General features: G+C 40.2%; 2 protein-coding genes across 2 annotated transcripts; both read left to right on the top strand.

Annotated features, from left to right (window-relative positions):
• Positions 1-666: 666 nt before the first annotated feature.
• On the top strand, positions 667-1,596 carry LOC115651651 (olfactory receptor 4S2-like). Its single transcript, XM_030562744.1, has one exon. The coding sequence runs from the start codon at positions 667-669 to the stop codon at positions 1,594-1,596; it is 930 nt and encodes a 309-aa protein (XP_030418604.1).
• An 8,022-nt stretch (positions 1,597-9,618) lies between these two features.
• LOC115651650 (olfactory receptor 4S2-like) lies at positions 9,619-16,678 on the top strand (the record flags this gene model as incomplete). The annotated part of the gene is made up of 2 exons (XM_030562743.1): positions 9,619-10,525; positions 16,641-16,678. Coding segments are annotated over exons 1-2 (945 nt in total), but the record flags the coding sequence as incomplete, so codon positions are not given.
• Between the last annotated feature and the right edge of the window lie 493 nt (positions 16,679-17,171).

The following is a 17,171-nucleotide window of genomic DNA, read 5'->3' as shown; positions in this document are numbered from 1 at the left end:
CAGTTCTAGTTGAAATTGGGGTTTTGTGTAAAGCTGGTCAAAATTCTCCACAGAAACCATTTTTTCCAGTTAAAATGGCATTTCAACTAAATGTAAATGTTGTGAAATAATTTTGTGATCAAAATAATCAGAGCAGTTTTCAAACATTGGTTACTGAACAAGATAACTCAGTTTCATGTTTGCATGTATAAATAAAAACTTTTTTGAGGATTTATGTGCTCAGATGCAAAGGTAAGAGATATGGCTATCCTTGCTTGAAAAATTTGATTTCTGAAGGTGTTTAACAATGCAGTACGAATAAAATAGAATGAGTGTGATGGACGGGCTGATTGCAAAGCGTAGTTAAGATTAAATTTTTCACTTCCAGTTAAAGTCTTTGATGATTCACCATGGGGGAAAAAAAGAATGAATTGGCTTCAGAGTTTCCACTCTAATAATTTTGAGTATTTACTGTTTATGGCAATATGCAACTCAAGCCAATTTCCTCTAGTTCCTTGAGTTACATAGCGCTCATTTTCATTTTTGGACAAAGTCTACGACTTTAGTCAATGCATCTTGACATTTATCTCATCACCGGTCAATATCTGTTGATTGTTCCTCTCCTTCTTTTGTGTCATGGCAGGTGGATTAGCGGTATTCCATATACCTGTTGTTTAAACTGAGTCCATGGAGCCCACACAGAATGTGACTGAATTCATCCTTTTGGGACTTTGCCACAATGAAATGTTACAGCCTGTGTGTTTTGTGTTCTTTGTACTCCTCTATATCGCTACTGTGCTGGGAAACCTTCTAATTATTGTCACTGTAAAGAACAGCCAATATCTGAAGTCTCCCATGTATTTCTTCCTCAGCTACCTGTCCTTTGTAGACATGTGCTTTTCCTCTGTCACTGCCCCAAAACTGATTGCGGACTTCTTTGTGGAGAGGAAAACCATCTCCTTTGACGGCTGCATAGCACAGCTGTTTGTGGCCCATTTCTTCGGGTGCACTGAAATCTTCCTCCTCACAGTGATGGCGTACGATCGTTACATTGCGATCTGCAAACCCCTCCATTACACAAGCATCATGACCGGGTGTGTTTGTGGTTCCCTTGTGATGGCTTCATGGGTGGGTGGCTTTGTGCATTCCATAGTTCAGACTCTTCTGACCATCCAGTTACCCTTCTGTGGGCCCAACAAGATTGACCACTATTTCTGTGATGTGCACCCTTTGCTGAAACTGGCCTGCACTGACACTTATCTTGTTGGCGTCATGGTCATTGTCAATAGCGGGATGATTTCCCTGATCTGTTTTGTTGTGCTGGTTGTGTCCTATGTCATCATCTTAGTCTCCTTGAGAACTCGCTCCTCCGAAGGTCGTCGGAAAGCTCTTTCCACCTGTACCTCCCATGTTGCTGTAGTGATTATATTTTTTGGCCCATGTATCTTCATGTATTTAAGACCTTCCACCACCTTCTCCGAGGATAAGATGGTCACGGTGTTCTACACCATTATTACCCCTCTGCTGAATCCCTTGATTTATACCTTACGCAATGAGGAGGTTAAAAATGCCATGAAAAAATTATGGAGCAGAAAAACAACGTTAGGGGTGAAATGAAAAATGGGATGTGTGGAATGAAACTTTCTAAGTTTGAGGGGAACTAGCAAAGTTTGGTTTCCCTAAACTTTTATTCTTACCTCGTTTATTAGGTTTTCTGTTTAAGTTTAAGTTAGTCAAGTAAACCCTAAGTTAGTTCTGATAGCTCTGAGCATTAGTTTCTTCTAAGCACTGCATCTCTCATTGAAGAATAGAGAAACCCCTACCGCGAGGCTGGGCCTGTGTCTCTTATCACCAGGTTACAAAGGAAGGGTTTGAGTATATTAAGCAAAGCTGTGTAGCATAGAATATTATATTACCATATGTATTTTTTGAATAGCAGTAATGCAATTGTAACTTTGTAACTCTGATTATTTTACTGTTTACTTCCTATTTCATTGATTTTAATAAAAAGTCTTTACAGCTATATCTGTGAGCTTCCTTTCATACCCCGAGGGTCCTTTGTAAATTCTAGGGAGTCTGATTCGGGACAAGAACGTTTGCACCTATAAAGTTTATGGATGATACCAAGCTGGGAGGGGTTGCAAGTGCTTTGGAGGATAGGATGAAAATTCAAAATGATCTGGAGAAACTGGAGAAATGTTCTGAAGTAAATAGGATGAAATTCAATAAGGACAAATGCAAAGGTCTCCACTTAGGAAGGAACAATCAGTTGAACACATACAGAATGGGAAATGACTGCCTAGGAAGGAGTACTGCAGAAAGGGATCTGGGGTTGTCATAAACGGATGGTTAAGGGTTAATGTCTCTTTTACCTGTAAAGGGTTAAGAAGCTCAGTGAACCTGGCTGACACCTGACCAGAGGACCAATTTGGGGACAAGATACTTTCAAATCTTTGTGGAGGGAAGTCTTTGTTTGTGTTGTTGTTTTGTTCGTTGTTCGCTCTTCGGACAAAGAGGGACCAGATGTACAACCAGGCTCTCCAAATTTTTCTGAATCAGTCTTTCATGTTTCAAAATTGTAAGTATAGCCAGGCAAGGCAGATTAGTCTTAGGTTTGTTTTCTTTCAACTTGTGATTGTTTTTCCTTTTGCTGGAAGGATTTTTGCCTCTGTTTGCTGTAACTTTGAATCTAAGGCTAGGGGTGGAGGTCCCTCTAGTCTATATGAATCTGAATACCCTGTAAAGCATTTTCCATCCTGATTTTAGAGAGATAATTTTTATTTTTTTCTTTCTTTAATTAAAAGCTTTCTTTTTTAAGAACCTGATTGATTTTTCCCTTGTTTTAAGACCCAAGGGGATTGGGTCTGAACTCACCAGGGATTGGTGGGGGGAAAAAGAGGGGGAAGGTGAATCCCTCTTTGTTTTAAGATCCAAGGAGTTTGGATCTGTGTGAAGCCTCTCAAGGCAACCCAGGGAGGGGAAGGTCTGGGAGGAAAGAAGGGGTTTGGATTTGTGTTCCCCAGGAAAGGTTTTGGGGGGACAGGGAGTGTGCCAGACACTGGAATTTCTGGCTGGTTGCAGCGATATCAGATCTAAGCTAGCCATTAAGCTTAGAAGGGTACATGCAGGTCCCCCACATTTGTACTCTAAAGCTCAAAATGGGGGAAAAAACCTAGACAGGGGTCATAGTGGACCACAAGTTAAATATGAGTCAACAGTGTAAAGCTTTTGCAAAAAAAACCAAACATCCTTCTATAATGTATTAGCAGGATTATTGGAAGCAAGACACCAGAAAGAATTCTTCCGTTCCACTCTGAACTGATTAGGCCTCAATTGGAGTACTGCATCCAGTTCTGGGTGCCACATTTCAGGAAGGATGTGGCCAAATTGGAAAGAGTCCAGAGAAGAGCAACAAAAAATTATTAAAGGTCTAGAAAACATGAGCTATGAGGGAAGATTGAAAGAATTGGGTTTGTTTAGTCTGGAAAAGAGAAGACTGAGAGGGGACATGAGAACAGTTTTCAAGTACCTAAAAGGTTGTTACAAGGAGGAGGGAGAAAAATTATTTTCAGTCTCTAAGGATAGGACAAGCAACGGGCTTAAATAGCAGCAAGGGAGGTTTAGGTTGACTATTAGGAAAAACTTCCTAACTGTCAGGGTGGTTCGGCAGTGGAATAAATTGCCTAGGGAGGCTGTGGAATCTCCATCATCGCAGATTTTTAAAAACAGGTTAGACAAACACCTGTCAGGGATGTTCTAGATGGTGCTGGGCCTGCCATGAGTGCAGGGAACTGGACTTGATGACCTCTCCTGATCTCTTCCAGTCCTATGATTCTATGAAAAAGTTGACTATAATATTATTATAATCTGACATGAGATGTCCCATTAGGACATAACTTGACAATTATGCACTACTACTATGAAAATAATAAAAGTATGGTAAAAATGAAAAGAAAGTAGAAAACATTTCAAAACAAAAAGTTTGAATTATTTTACTGAAATTACATTTTCTGATTTCTTTTTATGGGAATTTGCACTGAAGTAGATATGATTTCATGAAAAAAAATCATTTGGATTGATATGACATTGTCAGACTGAAAACTAAACAAAAAGCTTTAGAATGCACATAAGCATTTTCTGTACTCTATGGCCTTGCGAAAATATACCAAATCGTACAGAGCACTTATGGAGCAATGGGCCAAATGCTTGATTCATAGTCAAGTGCAGCTGTGTTCCAGCATTGTCAGAAGAAATCATTGCAAAAGGTGGAATCTCCATATTTAATTTTTACAATCCAGCAGAGCTTCAAAATCCTGGAGGTTGCAGGTTCCATTAAGAATTTCCTTTGTGTCATTACAGATAGGCTAACATCACAAGTCTCTAATTATGGATCAATGCAGGACTGGTTCCGTCAGTTGTAAGGGAGGTTGTGGGTGTTTATCCCCACCTCTAATACATCTCTTGCGGAAATGAACAAGGGCAGCCACCTCCTAAATCTGTGTGGCCTTTGATCCAGGTCCCAGTGAAATCAATGGGAACCTTTCACTGGCTTTCACCCTAAGAACACAGCACCACTGGTGGTGCTAGATTTCCCACTCCAGCTGTAGGCTCAGAGCAGTCATGGAGTGACATGTAAGGAACATCCTGTGACAAAATGTGGCAGGACCCATTTCGGCATGCCTTCCCCAGAGCCCTCACTGCTTGATTTTGCTATAATGTCTCTGCTGCAAAGCTTGCTTAATCATTCCTTCCATTGGTCCTTGCATTGTTATGATTGAGGACTGTAACTTTACTGCATGAGCAAGTAGAACAGAAATCGTCATATTGTTAAATATCTTATTTAAGTGATTGCTTAGGACTAGAGTGAGCTGACTTTTTAAAAATTGAAACTTTTTTACCAGCAAAATGCAGATTTAAGTAAACTGAACTACTTAGTGTTGATTTCACTGAGTTATTTTGGTAACGGGGGAAGGGAAACTTTTAAAAATTTCAGAAAAAATAAATATTTTGTTTTGATTTTTCTAAAAAAATCTTTCAGTTTTTTTGGTTCAAAATGACTTTTTGTTTTAACATTTCCTTTACATCTATTTAAAAAATAAAAAAAATATTAAAAATTGCATAAAACCAAATCAACATGTTTCATTAATGGTCCAACAAAATATTTCATGAATTTATTTTTAAACTTTTCAATTTACCAAAATTTTAATTTTGGTTCAACCCAAAACAGTGGCTCTCTCCCACAATTTCTTTCTGGAATGTCCAGTGAACTGAAAAAACTATTTACACAGCTCTACTGGATGTGCAAGCGATGGCTGTTCATATCCACCATTTCCTAGAGGACTAAGTCTCTATTGCTACACTTCTCAAGATCCCTCTTCCTGAGCATTAGGAGACAACTGAAGACTTTGACACAGGAGTTCCTGCAATGTCTTGTTATGTAGAAAGGTGTCAATGGAATGAACCGGATATGAATCATGTTTGCGATAGAAAGTCCTCAAACCTATAGCACAATCTGTTGTTAAAACATCTAATTGTAGGTGTGAAGCACAGAACAACTAAAGGGACGAAAGACCAAATTTGTGAAGGTATTTAGATGTTGTTTTGCTCCGTATCACAAGGCCTCAGTGACTTAAATTGCTGAATCCCATTTTCAAAAGCGATTTAGACACTTAGAAGCCTAAGTCTCAGTCTGACTTAGGCTGCTTAGAAGCTGCCAATTTTGAAAAGGCAGTGTAGCTAAGTCCCTTAGCTCTTGTAATACTGAGAGGAGAAATACCTAAAAATCTGGGCTTAACTGTCAACAGGCACCAAATGTTTGCCTGAAAGATTTATCCAAAGTAATATGGTGTAGCTGCCTCTTCACTGTTGCTTCCAATGGAAGCACCTTGAAATGCCTCTGGGAACACATTACCCAAGGCAATGTCAAGCTACCACTATATGATTCACTCTAAATATTTCTGCTGTAACTTCCCAACTTGTTGGCTTTTAGTTCATGCTAAGTTGGCAGAAATAAGGTTTGGGTGGGTTACTCACTTAGGGATGCCACAAAGGGCACTCTGAGCCTTGTGTCTATTCATCAGGAGGGGCATCAGATTCCTTCACCCTCCCCACTATCTTGGATGTGTGGATTCTGTGCTCACCTCTTCCATTTGTTGCAGCCACTCTCTGGTGGCACAGAGCTAGCACACACAGACCCCCACCAAGGCATGGGTCCTGAGACCTAGGAGCAGTATGGGGATGGCTGAAGGCTCAATGCTATTCTTTGCTTTTCTGAGACAGGTCAATGAGTGGACCCAGGAGCAAAGGATGGTAAGGAATTGGCCTCCATGTGTTCTAAGGCATACACCTTGGAATCCAAAAACAGCATCTCGACAGGTACATGGATAATTTCCTTACTTAGGTCCTCTGTCCTCTGAGCTTAAAGGGGCCTCAAGAGGCTTCCGCAGCCCCTCCATTATTTCCATTTAGGACTGGGACAGTGGGAGTTCACTGAAGGCAGTTGGGGTCCCCACTTAGAATTAGGAAGCGATTGGCAGGCCACTAGCCTGCAAAATTCAATATATAGAGAGAAGTGTCCGAGCGGACAGTTTGTGAACAACTCAGAAGTGAAAATTACCCATCTGAACATTGTCATGTATACTTAAGAGTTACAAATATGGTCAAAGAAAATCAGTATTGCTTGTATGAATAATTTGCTTATCAAAAACAGGGATAAATTCTCAATGAATGCTATGTCAGTGAGATAGTCTGAGTGTCTCAAATGACTGCTTGATCTGGCCATATCATTGCAATTGTGGTTTCATGACACAACGTTGTGTTGCCACAGGGAATAACTAACTCGTCTCTTATGATGGACCAGTTTGTCTATGGCTGCATAAGGAGAAGGGAGGATATCAAGCCATATTCTCTTCCATCCCACACCCATGTACAGATTTTGAAAAGCCATACAAAGTACAAACATCTTCTATATCCTTGATTCCATGGTCCCACTCCTGTTTTTGTAGCAGCCTCCATCTGTGACACCCAACACACCAAGGATTTAACTGGGGATCTCCGGAGGTAAAGGCAGGAGTTGGTACAGCTTGAATTAAAGAGGAACAGCTTGAGCACTTGGGCACGTAGGAAGGTCGGAGACACACGTTCACTAGTGAATTACACTTTCACTGTGAATGGCATCAAGTGCCTATATGAGATGGGAGGTCCCAGTACCTGTGATGCTGCTAGACTTCCCTCACTTTCCACAGCAGTGGCACCCCAGACTAAGCATAGGGTGGAATAGAAGATAACATCCTGGAATGGACGCAGCAGTGGCCACATCACCAGGCATTTCCTCAGAACTCTCGTCATCCTGTGCAGCCAGGGTGTCTCTGAGAACTGATGCTGGAGTGAAATCCCATTGCCCCAGTCTTGTCACAAGCCCTGGTCCTGTCACAGCTGAGTCACATCATCACGTAGAAGAGAAATCCAAGCATTCTTCAGTCCCATATAGAAGTGATTAAGGGATGATGCAAAAGCCACTGAAATCAACCTGGCATTTTTCCATTGATTTTGTTGGGCATGAGTTCTCTTCGGTTAAGGCCTGATCCAATGGCTGTTCACGCACAGCAGGTCCACAGAGCTTGTTGCCTTTTGCCCAAGTTCTCAAGGTCCACTTTCTAAGCATAGGAGTGAAATGAGGAACTTGACACAGGATTTCGTGTGCCCTCTTCTTATGTAGGGGACACAAGTAGACAGAACCAGATACTAGCAAGATCTCTAAGGCCATCACTTGGTGAAAATAGGAGAAGGCAGGCGAGGGAGCATGTCATATTGAAAGATGGAGTTTGAAAAGAATGAAAGGGACTAACTCTCAGCAGAGCTTTGAAAGTTTGCTTCAAAGACTTGTTTAAAGTTGTCTAGGAGAGTGCTTCTTCAAAACTATTTCCAATGAAGAAGCCTTGAAAAGCCCCTGGGAGCTCATTAACCAGGCAATGACGCACTGCCACTCCATATTTATTTTAAATATTTCTGCTGTGACTTCACAGCAAAGAGAGAGACAATTTTTCCCACAGATCTTGTTGGGTCTTAGATTTTGCAGAGTGAGGGATGGAGACGGTCTTAGACCTGAGGTTTTGTGAGTTGGGAGAGTGGTTGATGTGAAAAGATTCCTGAGGGCTGCCTTGACCAAACCACTTCTCTAGTTCGCTACTTTGGCCTTTGCAGAATTGACAGACAGCAAAGGACATCCTAACACAGGGCTTGTAAAGGTGTTAGGATGAAATTTACAAAGCAGAAAATTCATATAGCAGGGAGTCACTGATGACCTTGTAAATCACCCTCATCAACTGCTCACTGTTGTTCTGATCCAAACACCTTTGCTACGGGAGCAAGTTAGAAGTAGGGAAAATAAAACCCATCACCATCCAGGTAAGTTTTGAGACCTTCAAAAACAACCCATGTGAGTTGTCCAGCAAGGCTGAGTATTTTATGCTGTTCTTTTCCTGCTCAGCTCTACCAATGTAAAAGAAAAAAGAAAGAACTTGTTAGGATTCATTCCAATCTAATTCCCCGCTCCATCAATCAGTCTCCAACTAATTCACCTAAAATACAATGAATGACTCTAAAATCTTCATTGCAAGCTTCCCTCTTGAAAAATCTTCATATTATTTTAATTTTAGTTTTGAAATGTATAAAAAAGGTTTATTAGATGCTAGTCTGTAAGCAATGACCATCCCCACCTCATATTTAATCCATTCCTGCTTATGACCTCACATAAATACTTTTGTCTGATTACAGAAAATTTAATTCCAGTCACCGCACATCAAATGGTAACACATAAAGTGTTAGGTTCGCTAGTAGGCTTCAGCTGATTTCCACCACTCTGGTGTCGGGGTTAACTGGTCAATCAAACAGTGTTTATGGCTACTTTGCATTTTTGGAGCAGCATTAATAATCTAAAGTGTATCCGTGAGTCCTGCTGATAAATTAGCGTTTCAATTCTAGTTGAAATTGGGGTTTTGTGTAAAGCTGGTCAAAATTCTACACGGAAACCATTTTTTTCCAGTTAAAATGGCTTTTCAACTCAATGTAAATATTGTGAAATAATTTTGTGATCAGAATAATCAGACCAGTTTTCAAACACTGATTACTGAATGAGATAACTCAGTTTCATGTTTGCATGTACAAATAAAAACTTTTTTGAGCATTTATGTGCTCAGATGCAAAGGTAAGAGATATGGTTATCCTTGCTTAAAAAATGGGATTTCTGAAGGTGTTTAACAATGCAGTATGAATAAAATAGAATGAGTATCATAGTAGGTCTGATTACAAAGCGTAGTTAAAGTTAAATTTTTACTTACAGTTGAAGTCTTTGATGATTCACTCTGGGAAAAGAATAGAATTAATCGGCTTCAGAGTTTAAACTCTAATTGTTTGGAGTATATACTGTTCATGGCAATATGCAACTCAAGCCAATTTCCTCTAGTTTCTTGAGTTACATAGTGCTCATTTTCATTTTTGGAGAACATCTACCACTTCAGTCAATGCATCTTGACATTTATCTCATCACCGGTCAATATCTGTTGATTGTTCCTCTTCTTCTTTTGTGTCATGGCAGGTGGATTAGTGGTATTCCATATACCTGTTATTTAAACTGAGTCCATGGAGCCCACACAGAATGTGACTGAATTCATCCTTTTGGGACTTTGCCACAATGAGATGTTACAGCCTGTGTGTTTTGTGTTCTTTGTACTCCTCTATATCGCTACTGTGCTGGGAAACCTTCTAATTATTGTCACTGTAAAGAACAGCCAGTATCTGAAGTCTCCCATGTATTTCTTCCTCAGCTACCTGTCCTTTGTAGACATGTGCTTTTCCTCTGTCACTGCCCCAAAACTGATTGCGGACTTCTTCGTGGAGAGGAAAACCATCTCCTTTGATGGCTGCATAGCACAGCTGTTTGTGGTCCATTTCTTCGGGTGCACTGAAATCTTTCTCCTGACAGTGATGGCGTACGATCGTTACATTGCGATCTGCAAACCCCTCCATTACACAAGCATCATGACCGGGTGTGTTTGTGGCTCCCTTGTGATGGCTTCATGGGTGGGTGCCTTTGTGCATTCCATAGTTCAGACTCTTCTGACCATCCAGTTACCCTTCTGTGGGCCCAACGAGATTGACCACTATTTCTGCGATGTGCACCCTTTGCTGAAACTGGCCTGCACTGACACTTATCGTGTTGGCATCATGGTCATTGCCAATACTGGGATGATTTCCCTGACCTGTTTTGTTGTGCTGGTTGTGTCCTATGTCATCATCTTAGTCTCCTTGAGAACTCGCTCCTCCGAAGGTCGTCGCAAAGCTCTGTCCACCTGTGCCTCCCATATTGCTGTAGTGATTATATTTTTCGGCCCATGTATCTTCATGTATTTAAGACCTTCCACCACCTTCTCAGAGGATAAGATGGTCACGGTGTTCAACATCATTATCACCCCTATGCTGAATCCCTTGATCTATACCCTGCGCAATGAGGAGGTGAAAAATGCCATGAGAAAATTATGGAGCAGAAAAGCGACATTAGGGGTGACATGAAAAATGTGCTGTGTGGAATGATGGTTGTTCTGCCAAGTAATGCTATTTATCACGAATTTTAGAGAAAAGCGATTTTAATATCAGAAGTGTTCAGTTTTTCTGTGAAAATTCCCAATGATTTTCTCTGAATCCTGCTATGTATAGCCTATAGGATTAACCTGCTTACATATATATACACTATAAGAAAAGATTATATATAATAATTATGTAATTATATGTAATATTTTCTTATAGTTTAAGTATTTGGTTTATTGTGCTAGGTTTGTAGATTTATAATAAAGTCAGGTTGGCTGTAACGCAGGATACCTACAGGCCATATCCTGTATGTTAAGCTAAGGCAAAGTTAGCATATCTATATTAAGACTTTTTATCCAGAAAGCAAAGCTGATCTACATCTTGTTACCTAAATAGCTAAGACTTTTTGTCTAGACCAATAGACAATGGAAGTATGGCATGGGGGGGTTTACAATTTGCATCCACAGAGTTAACAGGTACACCACAGAGAAAGAACTGAAATGACTAAAGAACAGAAATAATATAAGTGCGTAGGTACATTCATCAATACGCACATACACTACTAGCCTATGGGGTAAGCAAACCCTAACATTTTGTGGGTGAGGAATGAAATTAGGGCATAAGAGGAAGGATTTCTGGCACTTGTGCCCTCTAAAAGAGATGACCCACCTTGCTAGAGTATTCTATTTCTACTCTATCTCTAGTCCTCTTCTCTTCTCTTCTATTTTGTCTCTCTACTACAACTACTACTATTAGTAGGCTGTGCTTGTACTTAACTTTCTAAGTTTCAGGGGAACTAGCAAAGTTTGGTTTCCCTAAACTTTTATTCTTACTTTGTTTATTAGGTTTTCTGTTTAAGTTTAAGTTAGTCAAGTAAACCCTAAGGTAGTTGTGATAACTCTGAGCATTACTTTCTTCTAAGCACTGCATCTCTCACTGAAGAATAGAGAAACCCCTACCGCAAGGCTGGGCCTGTGTCTCTTAGCCCCAGATTATCAAGGAAGGGTGTGAGTATATTAACCAAAGCTTTGTAGCATATAGTATTATATTACCATATGTATCTTTTGAATAGTAGTAATGCAGTTGTAAGTTTGTAACTCTGATTATTTTACCGTTTACTTACTATTTCATTGATTTTAATAAAAAGACTTTATAGCTATATCTGTGAGCTTCCTTTCTTACCCCCGAGGGTCCTTTGTAAATTCTGTGGAGCCTGATTCGGGACAAGAAGTTTTATCTTCTGATCAAACAGATTGGTGAGCCTAAGACCCATACTAATTAATATTAATAACCAATTATTAATAACAATATTAATGAAATTAAAATAGAATTAAAGCGATAGCTTACATTAATATTATTAGTACACCCTAAATCAGGCTACATATTACCATTCTACTTTGATGTGAACGCTTCCAACAATTAAGGCTCAGTGAAGTGGAAATTTTTCCAGTTCTTTGTTCAATTTTATACCTAATTTCAGATAAATTATTTGTGGTCATTATTGTAGTACCCAGTAGCACTGGAGCAGTATGAGCCAGCGATAGCCCTGGACTCCGTCTCTGATATCATGGGATACTAGTCTTGGTTCTGTTCCATTATGAATTTGGGTCAGTCACTTCCTTTCTCTGGACCTCTGCTTCCCTCCCATGTTTTGACATTTCAGACTGTAATCTCTTCAGGGCAGATACAGTCTTTTACTATGTTTGTACAGCACCAAGCACATGGAGTCCCAGTTTCAGTTGAGGCCACTAGGCAATGCTGCAATACTACTAATAGTAATAATTTTGCATCATGTTCTCATGAACATGTAAGCATATGCTCACTATGAGGATCTGTTACATGCAATGTAAATGGAATGTCTTCCATTCTATGTATCCGAAGAAGTGAGCTGTAGCCCACGAAAGTTTATGCTGAAATAAATTTGTTAGTCTCCGAGGTGCCACAAGGACTCCTGTTCTTTTTTGTGGATACAGACTAACATGGCTGCTACTCTGAGTTCTGGTGAAGAGATGCTCAGATTCACCTCGATTAATACAGTGATGCTACTTGCCCTTCTAAAGAAGCTACATTCAATTTGAGACATGAACAGTCTTCCTCACAGTCAATAGGTTCCTGCAAACTTTCTGAATGTGACCACCAGAACCTCAGAGCACTCAAAGCAGAGCATATCTCCAGTTGTGAGAATACGAGACCCCTCTCAAACAAATCTAGACGTTCCCTCCCTATGCTCCCATCACATACACATGCAGAAAGCTCATCTTTTTAGAATATGAGCCATCCAGGCCACCCAAGAGAGATGCCCCACTTGGATACCATGGTTAGCCATCTCCAGAGAAGGAGCAAGACTGAACTTTTTCACCGTTGTGCTTGTCTCTCATGGACAAGGCTAACACCAGTTGGGCAAGGAGCAAGAAGCTGTATTGTGACGACTAAATTATTTCATTCACCCAACAATACAGTTTGTAGAAGGCAGTGATATTTGGTTAATGTTGACTTGGGATGGTTTGAGATGGGTGGGAAAGGATCTCCTAGCTTATCACTTCCTCCACCTGTGGGTTCCTGCGTCTTGGAATTTGCCCCACAGTAGAAAATAGTCATGTCCCAGAATTCCTGATAATGCATTACGAGGTCACATCAGCATGTGATGGTTTTGTGTCATAAGAACAGCCTGGTAAAACACTGTTGATTCAACATGAAGATAACATGTCATCGCACCATGATGCTGGTTTACGATACCCGAAACAAACATAAGGCTATTTAACTGGACCTCACCCCCAGGACTCAGAGCAAGCAGAAACCGGATAACATCAGGAAATTTAATGGGATATGTGGTACAGGTGATAATGTCACCATCTTAGCTATTTATTAAAGTCCCTTTGGAAATGAATCTTTACATCGCTCTTGAGGAAGTTGAGATAAAATACAGTCTTCAGGGGAAGTAGTAGGGAGTGAACCAGGCCCAATCTGTAACTTGGGAGAAACTATCCACAGAATTTCATGGGGTGGGGCTATTGCTATGGAGATAGCAGAGGAGTTACAGCTACTGTTCCTCCTTTTCCTTCATCATTCCTCACAGTCTTGTTTCCCTTACTACCTCTTGGAAGTCAGGGCTGAATTCCCTTTCTCTCCCCACGTCTCTGGATGTTTGGTAAATGGGAGTGTGTGTGTGTGGGTGAAACAGGGTCTTCCTCACTCCCTGACACATGGCTGGGTATGAAAGTCTGCTCTCTCTCCCTTCTTGTGGCTTGCTTTGCTTACCAGCTCCTGGAAAATGTTCCTAAGAATGACTGTCTTGAGTATCAGCCAGAGCTTGTAAAATGCCTAAACCCTTGAGTACTGGCTGCAGATTTGGGTTCAAAATATTAATAATTCACACAAACACTTTCTGTCACTATTTTGAACTCCTAGTTATTGCGATCATAGTGCCTAGTGAGCCATTACCTTGGTGAACACCTATAGTGCTGCGCAGCGGAATCAAGCATGAGCAAGTCCCCAACCAGTATAAATCAGCATATCTCTGTTGAAGTTAGTCAGTGAACTGGATCCCCAGCTGGTGTTTGGAGTTGTCTGGAGTCTAGGCAGCCGTGCCAACTTCTACCAGCTCTGGATTTGGTCCTATTAACATTTAAAGTGACAGGACATTAGATCCAAAAATAAATTCTTCTCTTTCCTGTTCTCACCGCTTGTAACTATGATCACAGACTCTCCACAAAATCTGTTGACAATTATTAGAGTGGGTTCCCTTGAGTATAATTAAAAGTTGGTTTTAAGGGGGTCCTGGTGCAGTGCAACTTTTGAATAAGTCCCAGCAGCAAATCTAATTCCAGTTTTTAGCTAAATAAACCTTAAATGTTTGGCACCTAGAACGAGGCTGATGCGATATAAAATGTTATTGCTTTGCAAATGCTTCTGGAATCAGAGTCTGGAGCCCAGGTGCATGAATTTTACATAACTTACTTAACTATTTCTCCTTCAACTTCCTCCCGAGGAGACTGTCGGAAGAAAAGAGTGAACTGGTCAGAGAGATAGGGAAGGAAGCTATTCACTTAGGTCAAGGTCTGTAGCCTGATTTAGGGTGCACTGATAATATTAATTTGGATAATATGGGAATTTAGTTTATTAATGTAATTTATTTTATTTTAATAATAATAATAATTAATAAGACTAATTAGTATGGGTTTAGGCTCGTCACTCTATTTGATCAGAAGATAAAAGTTCTTGTCCTGAATCAGGTTTCACAGAAGTAATAAAGGACCCTCGGGGGCATGACAGGAAGCTCACACTGAGACAGATATAGCCTTAAAGACTTTTTATTAAAATCAATAATAGTAAGTAAAAGGTAAAATACTCAAGAGTTACAAAGTTACAATTTCATTACTGCTATTCATCAGATACATATGAGAATATAGTATTATATGCAACAGAGCTTTGGTTAATATACTCACACCCTTCCTTGATAACCTGGTGGTAAGAGACACAGGACCAGCCTTGCAGTTCAGGTTTCTCAATTCTTGAGTGAGGGATGCAGTGCTTAGAAAATGCTAAAAGCTGTTAAAGCTGACTAGGGTTTACTTGACTATCTTAATCTTAAATCAAAACTTAATAAACAAAGACTAAAACTTAGGGAAACCAAGCTTAGCCTAGTTCCCTTGAAATTTAAAGTTTAAGAAGAACAAGTATAGCCTACAAATAGTAGCAGTCATCGTAGATAGATAGAGTGGAAGATGTAAGTGAGAAATGGAGACAGAGAGAAATGGAGATCTAAAGCTAGTAAGAAAATGGAGAAACTGAAGATAATGGAGATAATCTATTGAGGTGGTTACCTCTTTTATAGGGCAAATACCGGACCTGCTTTCTCTTATGCCCAAACTTCATTCCTCACCCACAGAAATGTTAGGGTGTACTTACCCCATAGGCTAGTATGTATGTGCGTATTGATGACAGGTATGTATGTACATCAGTCTCCTGTGGTGTACTTGTTAAGCCTGTGGGAAATCCCTACTATGCCATTCGTCATTGTCTATCAGTCTGAATAAAAGGTCATAGACATAGGCGTGGGTACTCATCTATTTAGGTAACAAGATATAGGTTAACTTTGCTTTCTGAATAAAAGGTCTTAATCTAGATATGCTAACTTTGCTTTAGCTTAACATACAGGATATGGCCTGCAGGTCTATTGCATTACAGCCAAACTTATTTTAATATAAATCTATAAACCTAATACAATACATCAAATAAAAGATATCTATCTATCTATCTATCTATCTATCTATCTATCTATATATACACAAGTGGTTTAGTCCTATAGGTTACAGGTCTGCCAGCAAGGACAGAAATAGCCATTGGTCCATTATGAGCTCAGAAGGGCCTCGGTATGAAAATTTAACTCAGTACTGACAGGGTTAAATACCCTCCCCAGATGCTTAAGCACATCATTAGTGACCTCTAGATTGCATAGAGGGACTCTAAGAATGGGTCTTATTTCTGGCCTAGGGGTGAAGTTTAAACATCATCCAGCCACAAACTCTTTACTGTACTGATTGTCCAATGTGACACTTTAAATAGTCCTGTAGGAACCAGGTTTCCCTGTAGGTTCTTAAGCTGATTGCACCTCATAGACTCTAGAACTGGAAGGGACCTTGAGAGGTCATTGAGTCCAGTCCCCTGCCCTCATGGCAGGAACAAATACTGTCTAGACCATCCCTGATAGACATTTATCTAACCTACTCTTAAATATCTCCAGAGATGGAGATTCCACAGCCTCCCTAGGCAATTTATTCCAGTGTTTAACTACCCTGACAGTTAGGAACTTTTTCCTAACGTCCAACCTAAATCTCCCTTGCTGCAGTTTAAGCCCATTGCTTCTTGTTCTATTCTTGGGGGCTAAGGTGAACAAGTTTTCTCCCTCCTCCTGATGACACCCTTTTAGATACCTGAAAACTGCTATCATGTCCCCTCTCAGTCTTCTCTTTTCCAAATTAAATAAACCCAATTCTTTCAGCCTTCCTTCCTAGGTCATGTTCTCAAGACCTTTAATCATTCTTGTTGCTCTTCTCTGGACCCTCTCCAATTTCTCCACATCTTTCTTGAAATGCAGTGTCCAGAACTGGACACAATACTCCAGTTGAGGCCTAACCAGCGCAGAGTAGAGTGGAAGAATGACTTATAGTGTCTTGTTTACAACACACCTGTTAATGCATCTCAGAATCACATTTGCTTTTTTTGCAACAGTATCACACTGTAGACTCATATTTAGCTTGTGGTCCTCTATGACCCCTAGATCTCTTTCTGACATACTCCTTCCTAGACAGTCTCTTCCCATTCTGTATGTGTGAAACTGATTGTTCCTTCCTAAGTGGAGCACTTTGCATTTGTCTTTATTGACCTTCATCCGGTTTACCTCAGACCATTTCTCCAATTTGTCCAGATCATTTTGAATTTTGACCCTGTCCTCCAAACCAGTTGCAATCTCTCCCAGTTTGGTATCATCTGCAAACTTAATAAGACTGGAAGACTTTAATTCAGGAGCAGGTTAAAGTAGCAGAAATTAAAAAAAAACACCCCAGAAAGCTTTGACAATGAAGTCAATGTAACCGTCCCACCTGTCT

Source organism: Gopherus evgoodei, chromosome 4, assembly GCF_007399415.2.
Source record: "Gopherus evgoodei ecotype Sinaloan lineage chromosome 4, rGopEvg1_v1.p, whole genome shotgun sequence".
Classification (NCBI taxonomy): Eukaryota; Metazoa; Chordata; order Testudines; family Testudinidae; genus Gopherus; species Gopherus evgoodei.
Note: the sequence above shows the minus strand (reverse complement) of the source record. Positions and strands in the feature narration are given on the sequence as shown.

Excerpts from the sequence above, each read along its gene's own strand:
- LOC115651651 (XM_030562744.1), top strand. The coding sequence starts at position 667 with ATGGAGCCCACACAGAATGTGACTGAATTCATCCTTTTGGGACTTTGC.